Source organism: Tursiops truncatus, chromosome 9, assembly GCF_011762595.2.
Source record: "Tursiops truncatus isolate mTurTru1 chromosome 9, mTurTru1.mat.Y, whole genome shotgun sequence".
Lineage (NCBI taxonomy): Eukaryota > Metazoa > Chordata > Mammalia > Artiodactyla > Delphinidae > Tursiops > Tursiops truncatus.
Window position 1 is genome coordinate 31,935,478 of NC_047042.1, and position 20,550 is coordinate 31,956,027.

Consider the following 20,550-nt stretch of genomic DNA (forward strand, 5'->3'; position numbering starts at 1 on the left):
AACGGCTGTTTATAGGAGGCTCAGGGAGGGTTGATGGGGGGCCAATTTTGGAAGGTGTTTGCAACAGCCTGGGTTAAGAACACAGGTCCTGAGTCAGTCTGCTGCAGCTTGAACTTGCCTCAGACATTAGTTAGCCATGTTCCCAAGCAGGCTAACTTATCTAAGTTTCAGTTTCTTTTTTGTAAAAGAAGAATAGTTGTCCCTATATAGACAGGATTTATTTTTTTGAAGATTCAGCGAGCTAGCCTATTAAGAGCCCTGAGCACGTTCCCTGACATACAGTAGGCACCCAAATTTGTTGAATAAATGGCTATCCTAAGACTCTTTCTGGGGTCTGCTTCATTCATGTTTCCAACTTCATAGCCTCTCTTTTGAACGCTTCACAGTTAAAGTCTTTTTGAAAGTTTAAAGATGATGATGATGATGATGATAACTATTAATTGGGGAAAGAGTGTCTGGGAGAGGAAGGGGACCATGCGATGCCCAGCTGCTGGCTTGAATAACTGGCTGGAAGGCTGCCAGGCTGGGAAACTGCAAAGATGAAAAGAGGATCAGCTGGGAGGAAGGTGAGCTGTTATGATCAGGAGTAGAAAGATCTCAGCTGTCAACCTCCTACTCATGTGATTTTTACCTGGTTGTAGGCCCTGGAAAAGGAAAACCCTTCTGGAGAACACTGGAAAAAAGACAAAACCCATGAGGTTTTGGGGGAGAAGGGGAGAGGGGGAGAGAGGGAGAGTCTGCATGTGGTCTCCATGAAGGAGAAATCCACACATGTAAATTTTGCCTTTGAGAAAAACCATGTGAAGTCACCCAATATTCTCACTCAGGCAACAGAGGCTATATTCTTTAGAAAGCACTTGGAGATTACTGAAGGAAATGTGGCTTCTGAGAAGGGTCAGAATAAGATATAGAATGCCAAGTGAATGCCAGATTTATTTATAGATATAATTTATGGTTACCTAGTAACAAGAAGAGGAACTGGCCCTCAGGTTATAGCAACCATGGATTTTAGAACCTACAGTGAGTAAACCAACAAATTTGGGTCATTCTTGGCTGTGATGCCTTCCAATTTAAATTCCCTGTTTACATCTGGAGACATTTAGGGAAGCCTGGAAGACATATGCTATCTATTTTTAATTCAAAGATTCAGAGGTACCCATAGAAGCACTATGACCATAAGAGATCCTGGTGTACCATGGATGGCTTGTGGAGAGAGAGATACATGAGTGGGAATCCTGATGTCATCATTTCCCATCAGTCAAGTTACTTTGCCTCTCTGAGCTTTACTTTATCTGCACAGTGAGGATACCTTGAAGAATTATTGTAAAGATTACATGAAAAAATCTATACAGAGAGGTGCATGGGAGAGATTAGATGTGCAAGTTCTAAAGGTGAAAAACTCCCACTTCGTACTTCGGCAAGTCTAAGCAGTTTGTGTGTGGTATGCGTCGTGTGTGGGCGTGAGCGCACGTGTGTGTGCCCACATCTATGCAAGTTCGTATCTCAAGTGTTTGCCCACAAGAACTCAGAAGCCACAAACGGACTGTACTAGCAATGCTGTGTAGGAATGATAGCTTCACTTTAGGCTGAAGGAAAGAACAATGGAAAGGAACCAGCCTGAGGCTGACTGTGGTTCACAACAATTACCCTAGGAATCATGTGTGAGACTACTTAGAGGGTAAGAGGACTAGAGACCTGGAAACCAATTTGAATGTTATTATGTGCTGTGGACTGAATTATCTCCCCACCAAAATTCATATGCTGAAGGCTTAATCCCCAATGTGATGGTATTTGGAGATGGGGCCTTTGGGAGGTGATTATGTTTAGATTAGCGACTTTACAAGAAAAGACATAAGAAAACTTTTTATCTTTCTCTCTCTCTGCCATGTGAGGACACAGAAAAAGGTATCCGTCTGCAAGGCATGAGGAGGGTCCTCGCCAGAACTCAACCGTGCTGGCACCTTGACTTTGGACTTGCAGCCTCCAGAACTGAGAGAAAGTAAATTTCTGTTGTTTAAGCCACCCAGGGTATGATACTTTGTTATGGGAGTCCAAGCCAAAACAATGTGGTAGCCTACAACAATCTAAAGATGATACACTCCTGAATTAAGGCTGTAGGGATAGAGAAGAGGGGACAGATGTGACAGCTATTTTCTAACTGAAAGGATCTGATGACCATGGGATGTAGAAATAAGATGATGTCTCCCAGGTTTTTAACTAGAGCAACTGGGAGAAATGCATCACTGAGGAAAAGACGAAAGAGGAAGAGCAAATATGGGGGTGGGGCAGATGAAGCACCCTGTCTCAGGCACACTGAAACACTGCTGGTATTGACATGGAACCTTGAATTCAGAAGACAGATCTGATGGAAGGCTATGGATTTGACCTTATCAGCCAAAGAGAGCACCACCAGCCTGAACGAGCTTGCTGACAACGTTACAGGCTTAGGAGAGAATAGGGCAAGTAGGATAGATTTATGATAATATACATTTTTAAAAACCCCATAGGGATCACACAGAATAATATTTCCCCCCAAATAAAACTGGTTCTATAAACTATTTCTACACATACCTGATTTTGTAGTAGAATGCCTCCAAATGCCCAGATACAAGCAAAGACAAAATAGATCTCATAAACTTCCTTCGGGCTGTCAGAAGGTACATTTTCAGGAGTCAACAAACATTCCAAAAGAGTGCAAAGAGTCTAAAGAAAAAGAAAAAGCCATTCTTTCAGGGAAACTTTTTTTAAAACAGTGAAGTAAGTTCACAGGGCTTATTAACAAATCCACTGTACCCTTAAGAGATTCTGTGATTTCTCCCCGTTCTGTGATTTGCTACCCCGTGAGACAAAAAAATGGCAGCCTTGGGTTTCTGAGTCAGCGGTGGACATCCTTGGCCGCTTTCAACCAAACTAATCTTCTAGGTAACAACAAACTGTTAAAAAAAAAAAAACCCATTATCATAAATCCTCCAACAATCACTGTAATAAGGAGAAATACATAAAACCAAAAAGAAAAAAATAATGGGGATATAGCTGTGCTGTCTTTTTTATAAATAGGGAGTCATACTACTACATACTACACATAGTGGGTATATTCTATAGACCACTTTCTCACTTAAAAACAAACTAAAGGCATTTTTCCTTTTCCCTAAGTGTTGCCCTACAATATCCCTGGGAATGAAGGCACTAGATGGAAAGGCTATGTAACCATTTCCCACGGTTGGACGTTTAGATAACCCACTTTCCCTTAGTACTTCAGCAGCTGTTTCCCCCACCTGTTGTCATAAATTTAGAAAGCCGGACTGACAGCCTTAGCCTCTGGCATTTTTTAGACAGGACACTAAAGTTAACCCTGGAAGAAAGGCTGTTCAGGAACTTGCTCTTCACCTCCGGGTGAAACGGCTCTATTGGTCTGAAACACACTCCGTGTCCAGGGCAATCAGGTCAGTAAGGAGGGAACATGGGTGCTGCAAACACCTCTGTCATGTGAAATCATAACCAAAATGAACATGTTTTTGAGCTAGTTCTCTAAAGCAGCAGTCCCCAACTTTTTGGCACCAGGGACCGGTTTCGTGGAAGACAATTTTTCCATGGACGGCGGGGGCAGTGGGGGGATGATTCAGGAGGTAATGTGAGCAATGCGGAGGAGCAACGGGGAGCGAGAGGCAGATGAAGCTTCCTCGCTGGCCCGCCGCTCACCTCCTGCTGTGTGGCCCTGTTCCTAACAGGCCACGGGGCCAGTACTGGTCCGAGGCCCGGGGATTGGGGACCCCTGCTCTAAAGCACAAAACTGGTTTTCATGACTTAGTACTGTCCTAGACCCTCAAAACTCATGATACCCTTCCCCCAGTTTTTGGAGGCAGCAGTAGATTTTTATCACTATCATACACACAGTTACGGAAGCTATAACAAAGCACGTCATGTGTGTGCCTCTCCTTCCCAACCATGAGAGGTGGGGAAAATCCATGGTAACATGGAAACTGGGTCCTGGACATAATTTGGAAATGTTTTCAAAATTTAAATAGTTGAGCGCCTGTTTATATTTTTCAGTCTCTCTTGATTTCCATTATTTTATATTGTGCCGTGATTGCCAATTTAAAATAATCTTCTAATGGAATAAAACTCACCAATTTGTTATCAAGAAAAATAATGTAAAACTCTGAGGCTTTGCTATTCCTGAGTAGAAGCCATGTGAGTCTAAGGAACTGTTAAAATCAAAATGAAAAAGACTGAAAGGTCTGCATATGACATTATCCACTGATTTGAACTTGCTGATAACTCACCTGATTTTTTCTGTTTTCTCCCAAACACAGTACTTGGAAAACATTTTAAGCTCTGTGCCAGCAATTAATAAAATCATACCCTGGTGCATATTCTGAATGAGTTAAAACACCTTACCAAATGTAAAGCAAAAAAGTTTCATATACTGGAAAACACAGTACATTAATTTCTTAAAGTAGCCTTTTAAAAAGAATGAAATAATGCCATTTACAGCTACATGGATGGACCTAGAGATTATCATCCTAAGTGAAGTCAGACAGAGAAAGGCAAATATCACATGATATCACTTGTATGTGGAATCTAAAATATAACACAAACGAACTTATCTATGAAACAGAGACAGACTCACAGACATAGAGAACAGACTTGTGGTTGCCAAGGGGAAGTGGGGCTGGAGGGATGGATTGGGAGTTTGGGATTAGCGGATGCAAACTAGTATATATGTAGAATGGATAAACAACAAGGTCCTATTGTATAGCACAAAGTATATTCAATATCCTGTGATAAACCACAGTGGAAAAGAATATGAAAAAGAATATATATACATACATATATATGTGTATATATGTGTGTGCATATATACATAACTGAATCAGTTTTCTGTATACCAGTATGTATAACACAACATTGTAAATCAACTATACTTCGATAAAAATAAGGTAGTCTTCTTAAGCTATTCTCCTGTACGCTCATTTTTGTCTCACATTTTGTCCTTATAAGCAATCACTGCAAAGAGACGACTTTATACAACAACAGCCAAAAAAGGAGTTAAGGATAAAATGCCATTTCTGAGTACTACAAAAGGAGGAAGTGAGAGCAAAAATCATATTAATTCCTACTGACTTATTTTCACACTACTCTTGAATGAAAAAGTTCGCACCACAGAGAAACACAAATACACAAGTCAAGTTGAGAAGGAACTCGACACTTGCTTTTTTGCAAGTATTACACCAGAGGACGTCTAATTAGGCTAACCACAAAATTAATTCATTATGAATAAATTCAGACCTGCTTTCAGAAATAAATTATACCTCAGATAATTACTGTTGAAGACTATCGTTTTCTTAATTGGTGTGTGAATTATCCGAAAACCTGAACTTTCTCTTCTTATTATGCTTGTGACTATTTCTAATTTAGCTTCAAACAAATTCTGTATCATAGTAACTTCATGGTAACAAAGTACTTCAAAACCAATTTTGCTCCTAAAGAGACACAAATAAAGGTTTCTAACTGTTAACCTTCTGTCAAGTTTTAGACTTGTAAAGGCTGGGGATAGTTATTCTTCACGCTGAGATTAAGATCACAACCTTCATTTCTGTGTGCTGTGAATTATTTTCATTTGCTGCCATGACAATGTATCATATATACTCTTCACTCTAACCAGCTGTCTCACAATGAGGATCAGAAAAAAAAAATCTATCCCTGAAATACTATGAACTAGACTGACCTGACTTGAGGACTATTTTTGGGAGGGGGAGAAAAGAAAGGGAAGAGAGAGTGGGAGGCCTGGCAGGGTGGTGCCCAACGAGGCGGAGTTCAGAAGCTTTCTCTTACTCACCGGCCAACATCTTTAATTGCATGAATGTTTTTGTACTCAAAAACAACACACTGAGCACCTTCTCTTGGCCAGTTACTTAGGAAACAGAAAAATAAATGAGGCTGTTACTATCCTGTTCTTCTTATTCCACGCAAATATACTTGGGAAGAACGCAATGATTCAATAATGTATTGGGACCTACTATGTGCTTGGCATTATGGAAATCTCTGGAGATATAAAAATGGTAAAAGGTGGCTTCAGTCCTCTGGTTCACAGTCTTGTGCAAGAAACAGACCACAAACCCAAATGGTCATAGCATGTGATAGGCGTGTGACAGACGATTGCAAAAAGCACTGGGGAACACGGGGGCTGGGGTGGGGGAGGGTTGGAGCAACCTAACCATTCCAGAAACCATTGCATCTTTTTGAACAAGCAAGAACTTCTATTTTGATCAAGCCACACTACCACATCAGGACTAGAGTGTGAAACGGTGTGACCCAGGACAAACCTGCACCAGGCTGCTCTCTGGAATTGAAGTGATGGTTTTAAAGCTTCTTCTCAGCTTATCCAAGCATGCAGCAATGTATTTATCAAAAAGAATCGTTAAATTGGCCTTTTCTGACTGATGCTGCCTTCTGTCTATCCAACTGGCCACATACCTGAAGAAGAACACAGAAAAGCTTTTATGGGGCACCCGGCTTGAAAAGGAAAATTCCACCAACTCAAAAGCTTCCCCCTTCAACACAGCTTGGTCCAACACTTCAGGGACACATTGAGTGGGTTCATTCTATTTTTCAAATGGCAAATATTTTAAAATGACCCTTTAAAAACTTGTTTTAATGGCCATTTTTACCTTAATGAAAAGAATGTAAAAGAAACTCCTAATAGCACTTAGAAACCCAACATAATAGACGGTAAGTAGGCCATTACTGAGCATTTATAAGGAAGTACAGTTTGTCATTTCCTAGAGGACTGAAAGTATTTTCAGAGGGTAGGCTTTATTTATGAAAACAGCTTGGGATCTTTCTTGATGAAAACTGGCATCAATTACTTAGTAATGAGAAATCAGTTACAAATAAAAAGGTGAAAATTCCATAGGGGCTACTTCCAAGTCCCTCCTTGTTCACTGGACTGAATGTAACTCTAACCTGATAGCTGATAATGTGGTTCCAGTAAGTGGCTCTAAAATGGTATCTCACACTTGGGTACATGCGTATGAATCTGAAGCTTATAAAATGTTACGAATTTTGATACATTCATATCTCTAACATATTAATAAAACACTACTTATCAATAAAATGAAACATGACTTAGTAGCACCCACAGTAGTCTCTGGAAAGAAACTGTATGATATGACGTGAAAAACAACTGCTCAGAGTTCTCATCAAATAGGAAGCAGTGATCACAAATACATATAGCTGCCACCAGAGACGCAGTGCGACCAGATCCATGACAGCTACACCTTGCTTTAAGCAAATCAGATTTCATATATATATATATTTTTTTTTCCGGTACGCGGGCCTCTCGCTGCCGTGGCCTCTCCCGTTGCGGAGCACAGGCTCCGGACGCGCAGGCTCAGCGGCCATGGCTCACGGGCCCAGCCGCTCCGCAGCATGTGGGATCTTCCCGGACCGGGGCACGAACCCGCGTCCCCTGCATCAACAAGCGGACTCTCAACCACTGCGCCCCCAGGGCAGCCCAGATTTCATATTTTTAATATGAGAAGAAATTAAGGCGAGATGATTATCTTAGAAAAGGCTCCCTTTAATATTCACAAGCCTTCACAATAAGGTTTTATTAAATATTCAACTACCTATACACTGCTGCTAGATTTATAAAATATCTACTGTCAAAACTTTTTCAGGTCCAAGAGGAATGATTATCAGCTGCAGTCCAGTTGTATGATGGCAACTGAGAGACCACTTCTGGGGCTCCACGAGTTGCATCCAGTGGGCGCCATGGAACAATGGAATGCAGGTGTTAGGTACTGGGAATGAAGGCTACACCTACCACTCAGCTACTCATTTTACTCTTCATAAGCTGTCAGAAGTGGAATCTTAGTATCCAGAGCTTACTGCGGGGAGGGGGGCAGGGGAGAGAACCGTTTAGGGAGATGGAGCTCTAAGACTGCCTGGGTCTTTATCCATTTTTTAACTCTGTTACCTTGGGCAAGTCAGTTAACCTCTCTGTGCCTCAAGTTTCTCATCTGTCAATGGAGATAATAATGAAATGCACTTCCTAGGGTTGTTGTGAGCAGCAAACGAGTTCTCATGTATTAAGTGCTTACATTAACATCTGGCATATAACAAATTCTCAATCAGTGCTACTCATTAGCACAGAGTTGGTGGATTTGGGAGAACTGAGAAAACTGAGTTCAGATCCTGGCTCTGCCTCTCTGATCATCGCCTAAAGACAGTATGTTCGGTAGGTCTTAAGGGTTGGTAGGCAATGCCCTGATGCATGTAGCAAATTCTACCCCTACTCCCCACCCCTGTCTTTGGTCTCTGTGGGGTCAGAAGGCTGTGCAGGGGTAACTAGGAGCTGCAGTGTCAACACAGCCCCAAGAGATGGAATTGGTCTTTGCACTTAGGGGACATGTAAGAGCTACTTCATTGACCCACGTCGGCAGTAGCCAAAGTCTCAAAGGGAGAGCCGACCAGGCCCACGAGCAAATGATACTATTGTATCAATGATGTCCACAAATAAGAAAGTTAGTTCTATCAAACCAGGAGACGTGGTAAGAGCTGATCCTGACCGGGGGAAAAAAAACAACCAACCAAAATGACCTCTGCTAGAGGTCAAGCACACCACACAGCATTGGAAGTAAAAAAAATAAATAAATAAAAGTCTGTATTGTTAAATATGGACAGTTTTAAATTTCATGTATAAATTACTGCTAAATTTAGTAAACATTAAAAGACAGCAAATTATCTTCAGTAACGGCAAAAACTGAAGCTGTACTTCTGTACTGTTGGCAATTCCTTTCACCTTACTTCATATAAAAGTTTCTCCTGATTTTTAAAAGCTGCTGTAGATTTGAACATGGCCAAATGAAACACACTGCTATCATACAACATACAAGTGAAAATATCATACTTATTTATTCCTTACCTACATAAGTGATCACCCACACTGCTGCCCCTGCCTCAGGAAATAGCTACATTATGATGCCTTAATGCATCATCTTAATGCCAACGTCTAGGTCACTAACAGAGAATCTTTGGCTCATCAGTGCTTGCAAATATATTCCATATAAACAGCTGTGTTGCTCTTCTTCCTTCTCTAGAACTGCTATAGGCATATCACAGGAAGTCTAAAGTCCAGCAGTTTAGAAACTATATAGGTAGCCAAAGTCTTCAGGCTTCTGAAGACTTTTTTATGTATTACTCTGTAGTCTGCGGTTGGAATCCTGTCATACAGGATAGCAGGAATTCATCAGAGTTCTCTATAGTTTGCCCCTCACAGCTACAGCTGGGTTTTCTATTATTCACAGTGGCCTGGAAAATAGCAGAAGTTAAAAGGACCCACAGATCAGGAGTGCACTTTGATGATTTATGAATCTGTATGTTTACACATATAAACAATATCCAAAGATGAAAGGATGGGATTGCAGGGGTAGAAGACAACAAGCTTATCCAATGCAGGTGAGACAATGAGTGAGACAAAGGCAAAAGAATATTTTCAGCTAAAATTAGAGAAATATAAATCAAAACTACAATGAGGTACCACCTCACACTGGTCAGAATGGCCATAATTAAACAGTCTACAAATAATAAATGTTGGCTAGGAAAGGGAGAAAAGGGAATCCTCCTACACTGTTGGTGGGGATGTAAATTGGTACAGCCACTATGGAAAACAGTATGGAGGTTTCTCAAAAAAACTAAAAGTAGAATTGCCATATGATCCAGCAATCCCACTCCTGGGCATATATCAGGAAAAAAATATAATTCGAAAAAATACATGCACCCCTGTGTTCATAGCAGCACTATTCACGATAGCCAAGACATGGGAACAACCTAAATGTCCACTGACAGGTGAATGGATAAAGAAGACGTGGTATATATATACAATGGAATATTACTCAGCTGTTGAAAAAAAGAAAGAAAGAAATAATGTCATTTGCAGCAGCAGCAACATGGATGGACCTAGAGATTATTATACTAAGTGAAGTCAGTCAGAAAGAGAGACAAATACCATATGATATCACTTATATGTGGAATATAAAATATGACACAAATGAACTTATCTATCAATACAAAATAGAAACATACAGACACAAAGAACAGACTTGTGGTTGCCATGGGGGAGGGGTGGATTGGGAGTTTGGGATTGGCAGAGGCAAACTATTATATATATATATGTATAACTTAATCACTTTGCTGTATACCTGAAACTAACATAACATTGTAAATCAACTATATTTCAATAAAGTCAATTTTTTAAAAAGGAGTATTTTCAGCTAAAGTAATAGAGAAAGAAGTATGATCTCAAGTTGTGGCTACCAAAAGTTATCTTCCAGGAATCAGACAAAATTCCAGAAATACTCCTGCATTTTCCTATCATTATGTACAAGCCATGCAATACACAGTTTGGTAGCTCTCACTTTCACTTATGCTCACTTTAAATAATTTTAATAATTTAAATAATTATAAATGAATTTAATTAATTACCTGTTTGTTTTTCCCTTTCCGTGCATTTTATTCTTTTCTACTAGAAAAACTTCTCACTGATCATAATCTTCAGAAATTTTCTTCTAACTCCTGCTTTCTCTATTGTCTCAAGATCTCAACAGACATATATGAACTGTCTAGGATTCTTCTGGTAAACTTACTTAGAACTCAGAATTAAAATAGTATTTGATTTCTAGAGCTAGTCACATAATGATGTAACTTTAAGGATGTTGTTTGACCTCATACCTGTAAAATGTGGACATAAAATTATGCTTTTAAATAGCTCAGTGAATTTTAACAAAAATATTCCAAGTAGCTTAAGCAATGATGGCATTCTATTTAGTCCCACAGAGATACTATGAACCCCACAGAGATACTATGAACATAGTATTTCATAATCTCTTCTATCCAAAATATCTTATCAGTTCCCATAATATGAATTAAGAAAATATATTTCCTAACTCTGTTCACTGAAGGGTCTAGAAGAAATGACATACCAGTGGCAATGAGCCCTCCTAGCATCCCTATCTTGGATTCTAAATACCACTCCTAATACAGAAAGCAGTCACTTCCAGCTCCTTAGAGAAATGGGTGAAAGAAGCGTAGGGGAAGTAAAGTCTGAGATGAGCCAGAAGCATCTGCGTTAGTCAGAAAGCAAAATGCTCAGACTTAGGAGAACAAGTACAAAAGAACATGCAAGGGGCTGGCTTGAAGGGGGTCCTGCTGGCAAAATTTAGGGCAACTTGAGCATGCAAAAGAATACTGTTGGCAATGAATCATAACCCACTGAACTAAGACAAAAGAAGCCATGAATAGAAAATGACACTCCTCAAAAAGAACAAAGGAAGGGGGAAGAGTGAAAAAGAGAGAGAGAAAGGAAGGAAGGGAGGAAGGAGAGTAGAAGGGAAGAAGAGAAAAAATTCTTTACTAAAAATGTCACCTAATATATGGAGACAGAAGGGTTGACCCACTTTGTAACCACCAATGGGTTATTCTTCGAAATGTCTGGCTTGTTCTCTTCAAAACTGTAAATGTCATGAAAGAAAAAGGTGGGTGGATATTCTAGATTAAAGGAGAAAACAGAGATAAGTAGATGCAATGCATGGTCCTTGTTTTGATGCTGGATTTTTTTTAAAAACTACAGAGGAAATTCCCAGGGTAGCTGGGAAATTGTGAAAAATTACTGTTTGTTTTGATAGTATTATATCAAAGATGAATTTCTTAGGTATGTTAATTGAATTATGTTCATACAGGCGAATATCCTAGTTCTTAGGAGAGAGATGCTGAAGTACTTAGGGATGAACTGTCAATGTCTCCAACTTACTTTCAGATAATTCAGCAAAAATAAATAAAAGTAGAAAATATAGGGGACTACCCTGGTAGCGCAGTGGATAAGGCTCCGTACTTTTCAATGCAGGGGGCCCGGGTTCGATCCCTGGCTAGGGAACTAGATGCCATATGCATGCCACAACTAAGAGTTCACATGCCACAACTAAGGAGGCCGCTTGCTGCAACTAAGGAGCCCGTGAGCCACAGCTAAGACCCGGTGCAACCAAATAAAAAAATAAATATAAAAAAATAAAATATACGTCTCTCTCTGCCTGTGAGAGGGAGTGTATGTACAGCCAAAGGAAATTAAATTGGGTAAAACTGTAAAAATTGATGACTGCAGGAAAAGAGTGCATGGTTGGACAATGTACTACCTACCACCTTTTCAATTCTTCTATATTTTTGAACACTTTCGAATTAAAAAGTCGGGGAAAATTGAGACAGATACTGGTTTGGGAAATTAGGTTGATAACTATATTGATCTCAGAAGGTAATTAGGGATTAAATGAGTCAATACATGTAAAGCTATCACATTTTTAATATTATGACATTAAAGTAAGGTAATAAATTATCCAATAAATATGGAGTTAAAAATATACCACTCCCAACTTGAAAGAGCCACTTTTTGGTAGTTCATTGAAAGTTTCTGGCAGTAGGAGGTAAAAATATAAAAATATCCTTTACAGAAGATTCCCATTATTTTGGATAATGACCTGGATGGACCCTTTGGTCACACATATGAAAATTAAAACCTACCCATTGATCTTAAATTTAAAAAAACCTCCATGAAAATAAAATCTAATGGTGAAGAGGGGTTTAACTTTCTCAAGAATGTAAATTGGGTGACTCTTTTGCCAAACTGTGACCTTTGACTTATGAGATAAAAGTCTTTCTTTAAATGGGGATTTAGACCGCTTTTGTTAGCACAAATCTCCGTATGTTATTAAAACTGAACTACAGAGACCTTGGGAACTGTGAGATTCACTACTGAAATCAGACCACACCAGTGGGGGTGAGCGGTACAAGACTGCCTCTGCTCTCCATATGGGGGAGTCAAGGGGCACTGGAGATTCTCCGTCAGCTAGCTCCCGATCAACAGAAGCATCCTAGGAGATAGTCAAAATCCTAGCTGGGGAAAGGAGCTATTAGCTCAAGGAGTACTCTCCATTTTAGAGTTTTAAAAATCACTCCCTCCCCTAGCCAATGAAGGTTTACCTTCACAGAAACCTGGGTATGGCTCTACTTGGCTGCTGAGTTAGAGGATGAGACTTTTAGTAAATAAATCAGTACAGAGAAAAGTAGCCTGGAGGAGTGCATGAGCCAGGCATCTGGCAGGGAACAGAGGTCATCCTCAAATTAGGATAATAGAGAAGGATCAATAAAGGGACTATTGGCAAAGGTGCGGGCAGAAGCAGGGAAACTGGAGAGCGCCATGTCATGGGGTGATGGCTTAGAAATGGTGAGAGCACCCGCGGCTGCAGGGACAAGAGAATGAAGGGCTATCAAAACCTGGAAGCAAAGAATCTCATGGAGACATTTAAGAGGACCTGCTGATGAAGGTCATGGTCACCCTGATGTGCTCCTGCAGGGAGGGAGCCAAGGGAATGAATAGCCTAACCTCACTCTCTTTTCTCCCTCTCATTTCCTGCCAGGGCTCCTCACTGGCCAAACCAACCAGAAGCCAGAGGGCAAGGAGCCCACTGATGTGGTCCACACAGGATGGCCGCTGGGGGCACAGAGCAGGGTGGAGGGGTAAAGAGAAGACATCTGACACAAGAAGCATGCCAGGCACCAGCACGTGTTCATGTGCAGAGCTCAGATGTTTCTACAGCGCAGAGTGGGAATACGAGAGGGGGTGACAAGGGACCACCAGAATGAATTATGGAAAGTGTAAGCATCTGAAGAGTAAGCAAGTGGGCACAAAAAACTTCTTTATTCTAAATCAAAGCATCACCACTGTTCATGTATGCATGTTATGTGTATACATACAAACACACAAATGTTCACTAAATGATATACTTATATCTATGTGCTCCATACGAGCTATTATTATTACTTATTCACTTAGTCAACAAATATGTCTTAACATGTGCAAGGTGTGAACAGGGTAATTAATGTCCAACTAAAAATGACAACTGCATACGGGTGCTAATTTAGTGATTTTTAAGTTAGCCTAATTAATTAACTTTAAATTTAATTGCTAACATTTTCTTCAAATACATGTTTAGCATTCTTAGAAACCTAAGATTAAAAAAAGAAATGTTCACAAAAACAACAAAGAACCTAAACAACTAGATTAAAAAATAGGCGAAGGACTGAAATGGGCATTTCTCCAAAGAAAATATACAAATGGCCAATAAACACATGAAAAGATGCTCAAATGATTAATCATTAGAAAAATGTAAATCAAAACTGGAATGAGATACCATTCCACACCCATTAGGATGGTTATTATAAAAAATAGAGAAAATAACAAGTATTGGTGGGGTCATGCAGAAATTGGAACTCTTGTGCTCTACTGATGGGAATGTAAAATGGAGTAGCCACTAATGGAAAACAGTATGGCAGTTCCTCCAAAAATTTGAAGCATAATTACCATATGATCTAGCTGTTCGGCTTGTACATGTATGTATCAAAAAATAATTGAAAGCTGGGACTCAAAGAGATTATGCCCGTGTTCACAGAAGTATTATTTGCAACAGTCAAAAGGGAGAAGCAGCCCAAGTATCTACAGAAGGATGAATGGATAAACAATATGAGGTATATATATCTCTAGCAAATGGAATATCATTCAGCTTTGAAAAGGAAGGACATTCCGGCACCTGCTGTAACATGCATGAACTTTGAAGGCATTATGCTAAGTGAAATAAGCCCAGCACAAAAAGACAATTACTATATGATTCAATTTATAAGAAGCACCTAGAGTATTCAAATTCATAGAGAGAAAGTAGAAAGGAGGTGGGGATGCTGGGAGGGCTACTGCTTAGTGCCTTTGGGGCTTCAGTCTGGGAAGACGCAAAAGGTTCTGGAGATGGATGGTAATGATGGTCGTACAACAACGTGAATGTACTCAATGCCTCTGAACTTTACACTTAAAAATGGTTAAAATGGTAAATTCGACATTCATGCATATTTTACCACAATTAAAATAAAAGCAATACTCACGGATTCCAGCCTAAATCTTGTGGGTTCACGTATAGAATACCAGCCCTGGAAACAGTAGCTGGGGTTGCTGTCCTTAAGTGATGAACCTCGAACAGCAGCCTCATAGAGGGAGTGAGAGCTATGCGTTCATTGCTGGCCAAGGTCAGCACCTAGACAGAGCAGCACAGCACAAAAGTGGCCATTTCATTAGGGAGCAAAGGCAAGGCTGCTAACTTTCCAAAACAGCACAAAGTCCTTCCCCCAGGAGAAGTGCCAAAGGCTATGAGGTCACTGCCTGAGCTAGAAATGCAGTTGGAATATATATAGGATGGATAAATAACAAGGTCCTACTGGATATCACAGGGAACTATATTCAGTATCCCGTGATAAACCATCATGGAAAAGAGTGTGTGTGTGTGTGTGTGTGTGTGTGTGTGTGTATGCATAACTGACTCACTTTGCTGTACAGCAGTAATTAACACAACATTGTAACTCAACTATCCTTCCATTTTAAAAATGTTGTTTGTTACAAAAACAAATAAAAAACAAACAAACAATGAAATGCAGTCTGAATAAAGATCTCAGTTCATCCTCAGGGGAGCTCGCTAACCCCTAAGGAACAAACTCACCAACATGGACTCACTCATGCCAACCTTTAAATAACTGTGGTAATTATTACTAAATATAAGACCCTTGTTTTAAGAGTTGATTACATAAAAAGGCCTGAATGCCATAAGAAATAAACTTTATTTACAATCTGAACTATCACAGTTTTAAATCTTCCTGTAGAAACTCATGCAAGTATAAAGATCTCAGACCCGTATTTTATGATAGACAATGTCTTGGTTCAGAAAACAGTAATTACTCTTAGGTTAAGGGGGTTACTACTACTATTCTATAGCAATGACAACTAATGATTTCTTTCTCCTGACCCTAACAGTAGGCCTTGGGTTGCTTCAATGGTGTCTCAAAGACCTGTATCTTCACCTTTTATTTTTGCTGGAAATTCTGGATTAACCACGGCAAAATGCTTAGGAATGCATACTCAAATCTGTAGCCATAGGAACTACTTAATTTCAAGAGCTAAATTTAGCCAATTAACATAGGGCACAAACTCATTCTTTTATGATCCAAGTAGTCCATACTTAAAGAGAAGATATAATAATAATTTACACCTAGCTCTTAGAAAATGGTAAGATTGGATGAACTAAATCCTTGGATACATATCTCTCTTTAAAGATGGTTAAATTTATAGACAAGAAAAAATGTATCCCCTTAAATTCTTTAATAGTGAAATTAAGAGAATTACCAGGAAGGTGCCACATCAAAGTAGTAATTACATAAAGAATATCAGGTTAATGCCTGAAACTGGTATTAAAGTCCACAAGTGAATGGAACGCAGTACACTCCAGGTGTTACATTTAAGGTTTAGCACTGAGGTATTACTCACCTTGTTATCGTCCATGACAGTATTTAGTGATTCAATCCACATGGGATCAATATCGCCATCCAGCACTATCCATTTTGGTCCATCATGCCTAAGATTTGCTTGTTCTCGCAGAATGGATGAGAACAGACCTATAAGTTAAGAGTCAGCAATCCTAATGTATAATGGAGTTGAGTGCTATTTACTTCTAAAATAAATTTGTCTTATTTGTACTGGAAGCTCTTTTATTCAGTAAGTAAATTTGCTATAAGTTTGTCACCTCTTTCAGGTGGGCAAACAGCACTACTTTTTGAGCTATCCCTGAGATCTAGACCAATGGACAAGTTTTACTTCCATGAGAAGGTTCCTTAACTTCTCAGACTGAGCAACCCCAAATGTCAAATAAAGATGATAGTACCTTCCTTGAAGAACACCTGTGGAGATTTATAGCCGGTGACGTACATGAAACTCAAAACTTACACCAAATGAAAATATTAACCTTTTTCATGCACATATATTCAGTATCTATTTTAGGCCAAATATTAATTTATTCCACCTTTCTCTATTTTTCTGTAACATTATTCGAGAGAGATCATTATAAAGCTAAAGTATTCAGAAGTGCGATACATTTCTTTGGGAAATGTGTTCACTGGCATTATAATAAGTTATCTTTATCTCACAAGATGTAAAGATAGAAACATTTAAAATCCAGAGTCCTTTTTGCTAAGTATTATGCGTGTTTCATGGCACATTTAATAGTTGCTGACTGTTCAAAACTCAAGTATATAATACTATGGTGAAAAAAACTGTTTTGAGGCAGGTATGTGGAAGGTTTTGTTTCCTCTGTGAAGGATTTTGTGCAAAGATAAGTGATAGTCTATAGTAGAACCTGCTACCATAATTCATAAACAAGCCAGCAACCTGTTCTAATGGACACTAATTTGAAAGACTTCTACATATTTTCAGCATAAACAGATATTATTCCCTTCCTGCCACAGTCCTTAAAATAAAAAAAGAAAGCCTAAGAGAGCAAATTTTGACTGTCCCACAAATTAAGGAAGCAGGGTATACATGATACTAGGATGGAGAATGACGAGCTCTGCTCCTTTGACAGGGTCATCAGGGAAGTCTTCTCTGATGCGATGTCTGACCAGACATTCTAGTAACGTAAGGGAGCAAGCCATGCAGGTATCTCCAGTGTTGCAGATGGTGGGAATACCAAGTGCAAAGCCCAGTGACAGGAAGATGCTTGGCGGGTTCAGAGAAGAGCAAGGAGGCCCGAGTGTATGTGTAAATGAAAGGCAGAGAACAGGAAATGAGATCAGAGATGGGGAAGAGGGACTCAATCACATAGAACCTTGTAGGTCTTGGATAAAGGTTGGATTCTAACGGTGATGAAACACACTGGAAACCGCAAGCAGAGAACTAATATTCTGAAGACCGCCCTCTGTCTGCTGCAGGGAAAATGAATTAACGGAGACCCGTGAGGTGCGACACCGCAAATGCAGGCAAGAGGTGCTGGTGGCTTGGACTCATGTGGGAGCTGCAGAGAAGGTGTGAAGTACTGGAATACAATACGTATGTTAAAGGTAAGTAAGGCCTATAGGATTTGCTGGGAGGTTAAATGTATGGTGTGAATGTGGGAAAGGACTCAAGGATGATGTCTAGATTGGTGCATTTACAGAAATGAGAATGTTACAAGTGATTTTAACAAAGGAATCTGCTTGTCCACAAAAGCTTTCAGGGCAAGAAACATGTCCCACTGACTTTTGCCCTGGCACCTAGAATAGCACATGCCTGAAACTCAGTATCTTGTATCAGGTACTTTATAAATGTTCCCTGAGGCATCTGTGTTGACTTCTCTGCTGGTTTACAGGGAACCCTGACATAATTGATGGGGGATAAAATACACAGCTCTGAGCACAAACCTGCTGAATGCTAATCGACCACTTAATCAAATCTAGTTTTAATTTATAGGTTATAAATGCTGTTGTGAGCTGCTGTATTTCCAATAACGCCAACCCATAAACAGTAAATCTACAACCATGACTAAAATTGGCTTGAACTGAGAAATGATTTTCTGGATTAAAAAAAAAAAAGAAAATTTTAGCACTTCAAAAGGAGAAATACTACTTGCCATCTTTCCATTCTCGGGTAGCATGATGTATGAAACCAAAGAGTTCATCTGTTGTCACAGCTTTGGGATTTAAGTCATTCCAAATGGGTTTCTGTTTCATGTTAACATATGTTCGGTTCAGTGTTCTCAAAATCTGAAAAAGAAAGAAGGAAAAACGCTAAGAAAATTAATACTAATGTAAGCCAAATGGGAAGCAAAAGATTTCTGAAGAGTCTTCCTTAGGTATTATATGTTCCTAGATATTCTGTGTATATTGAGAATGGGAAAAAATTTACATGTGCACATTTTCATTCACATCTTGAAAAATTGAATCCCACAATCCCTGAGGATCAGTTCACCTGATTCTGTCAAGAGAAAGTCACTATCAACAGAGATTTTTAACCATGTGTGCAAAGTAAAGGACTATATGTAAATGTGCTCCTGTACATGTTATTAAAATCCACTCTGCCTGTATTACTTAGATTGTTCTTAAAATTTAGCCTGCATCCAAAGTGCTTAGAGGGTATTAAAACAGACTAATGGACCCGATCTCAGAGTTTCTAATTTAGCAGGTCTTGCGCACGACTGATTTGAGTTTTAAGACGGTCCCAGGTGATGCCTAGGATGCTGGTCTAGACATGCTTTGAGACCTAGCGACCTAGAACAACGGTTCTCAGGAGGAGATCATCTTGACTTGGGGGAAGAGGACGTGCTACTGGGCATCTCGTGGGCAGAGGCCAGGGATGCTGCTCAACATCCTGCAATGAAAGACCAGCCCCCAGGACAAAGAGTTAACCTGTACGGATGTCAATAGTGCTGAGGTTAGGAAGCCCTGTTCTAGGTAATTGAGGAAAAGAAGGCTTGGTGACAAGAATTCACAGGATAGGTCCTCTCTGGAGGGTCCAGTGGTTAAGACTCTGTGCTTCCACTGCAGGGGCACGGGTTCTATCCCTGGTTGGGGAACTAACATCCCGCATGCCACGCAGCACGGCCAATAAGGAAACAAAAATAAAAAATAGGGCTTCCCTGGTGGCGCAGTGGTTGGGGGTCCGCCTGCCGATGCAGGGGACGCGGGTTCGTGCCCCGGTCTGGGAGGACCCCACGTGCCGCGGAGCGGCTGGGCCCGTGGGCCATGGCCACTGGGCCTGCGCGTCCAGAGCCTGTGCTCCGCTGAGGGAGAGGCCACAACAGTGAGAGGCCTGCATACCGCAAAAAAATAAAAAAAATAAAATAATAATAAAAAAAAATTTAAAAAGTAAAAAATTAAATAAAAAGAATTCTCAGGATAGGTGCTTAATACATGTGTAGTTAATTAATTGACACCTTAACGCAAATATCTGCCCAACTACCCTTTCTGCTTTCTCTGAAAAGCCATGGCTTTTATTTTAGATATTATCATCCTGATCTCCTCTCACAGGGGTTTAAAGGACTGATAAACAGTTGCCAAATACTTTAGAATAATCAGTTGCTAAATAACATGGCCCAAGCTTTGGTGCTCTAGTTCTATAAGCTTAAGCAAAGGTTGAATAGGACGGAATCAATGAAGACTAGATGAAAGAAATTGAATGTCTTAGAAATATTAAGCTTCTATTTTTAGAAACCATTAATCTACTGAAAATTATAGAATTTAATTTTATCATTCCTTGCACCATGGCTCACATCTGAAACTTACTTTTAACAAAATAATTACAGGTCTATCAGTAATCTACTTTACTATTTCAAGGATCACATTTTTCAGTAGAAAAAGCCCTATACAGGGCTTCCTTTTACACGTATTCCACTTTGGATTCTGACCTAAATACTGGCAAGTTCTATAGACACCCATGCTCTAAAGTCTCATATGCCCACTCTGCTTATTTTTAGTTGCTGGTTACTAAATATGTTTATACCCAAACACCCTCAGTTAAACTGCATGCGGTTCTGCATTATACTGTCTGCCAAGCAAGAAAATAAGTATGTTGCCAGGACTGTCAGTAAGACCAAACAAAATTAAGCAGTGAACTAAAAATGGGGATAATAACACCCATGGCCTATCATCGTTGTGCAG

General features: G+C 39.8%; 1 protein-coding gene across 1 annotated transcript in view; it reads right to left on the reverse strand.

Annotated features, from left to right (window-relative positions):
- DNAH11 (dynein axonemal heavy chain 11) overlaps positions 1–20,550 on the reverse strand; it is a 313,899-nt gene that overhangs the window by 146,825 nt on the left and 146,524 nt on the right. The window contains 5 exon segments of the mRNA XM_019928507.3: positions 2,572–2,703; positions 6,327–6,477; positions 14,983–15,131; positions 16,412–16,562; positions 18,521–18,657. Coding sequence (XP_019784066.2) covers positions 2,572–2,703; positions 6,327–6,477; positions 14,983–15,131; positions 16,412–16,562; positions 18,521–18,657 — 720 coding nt within the window.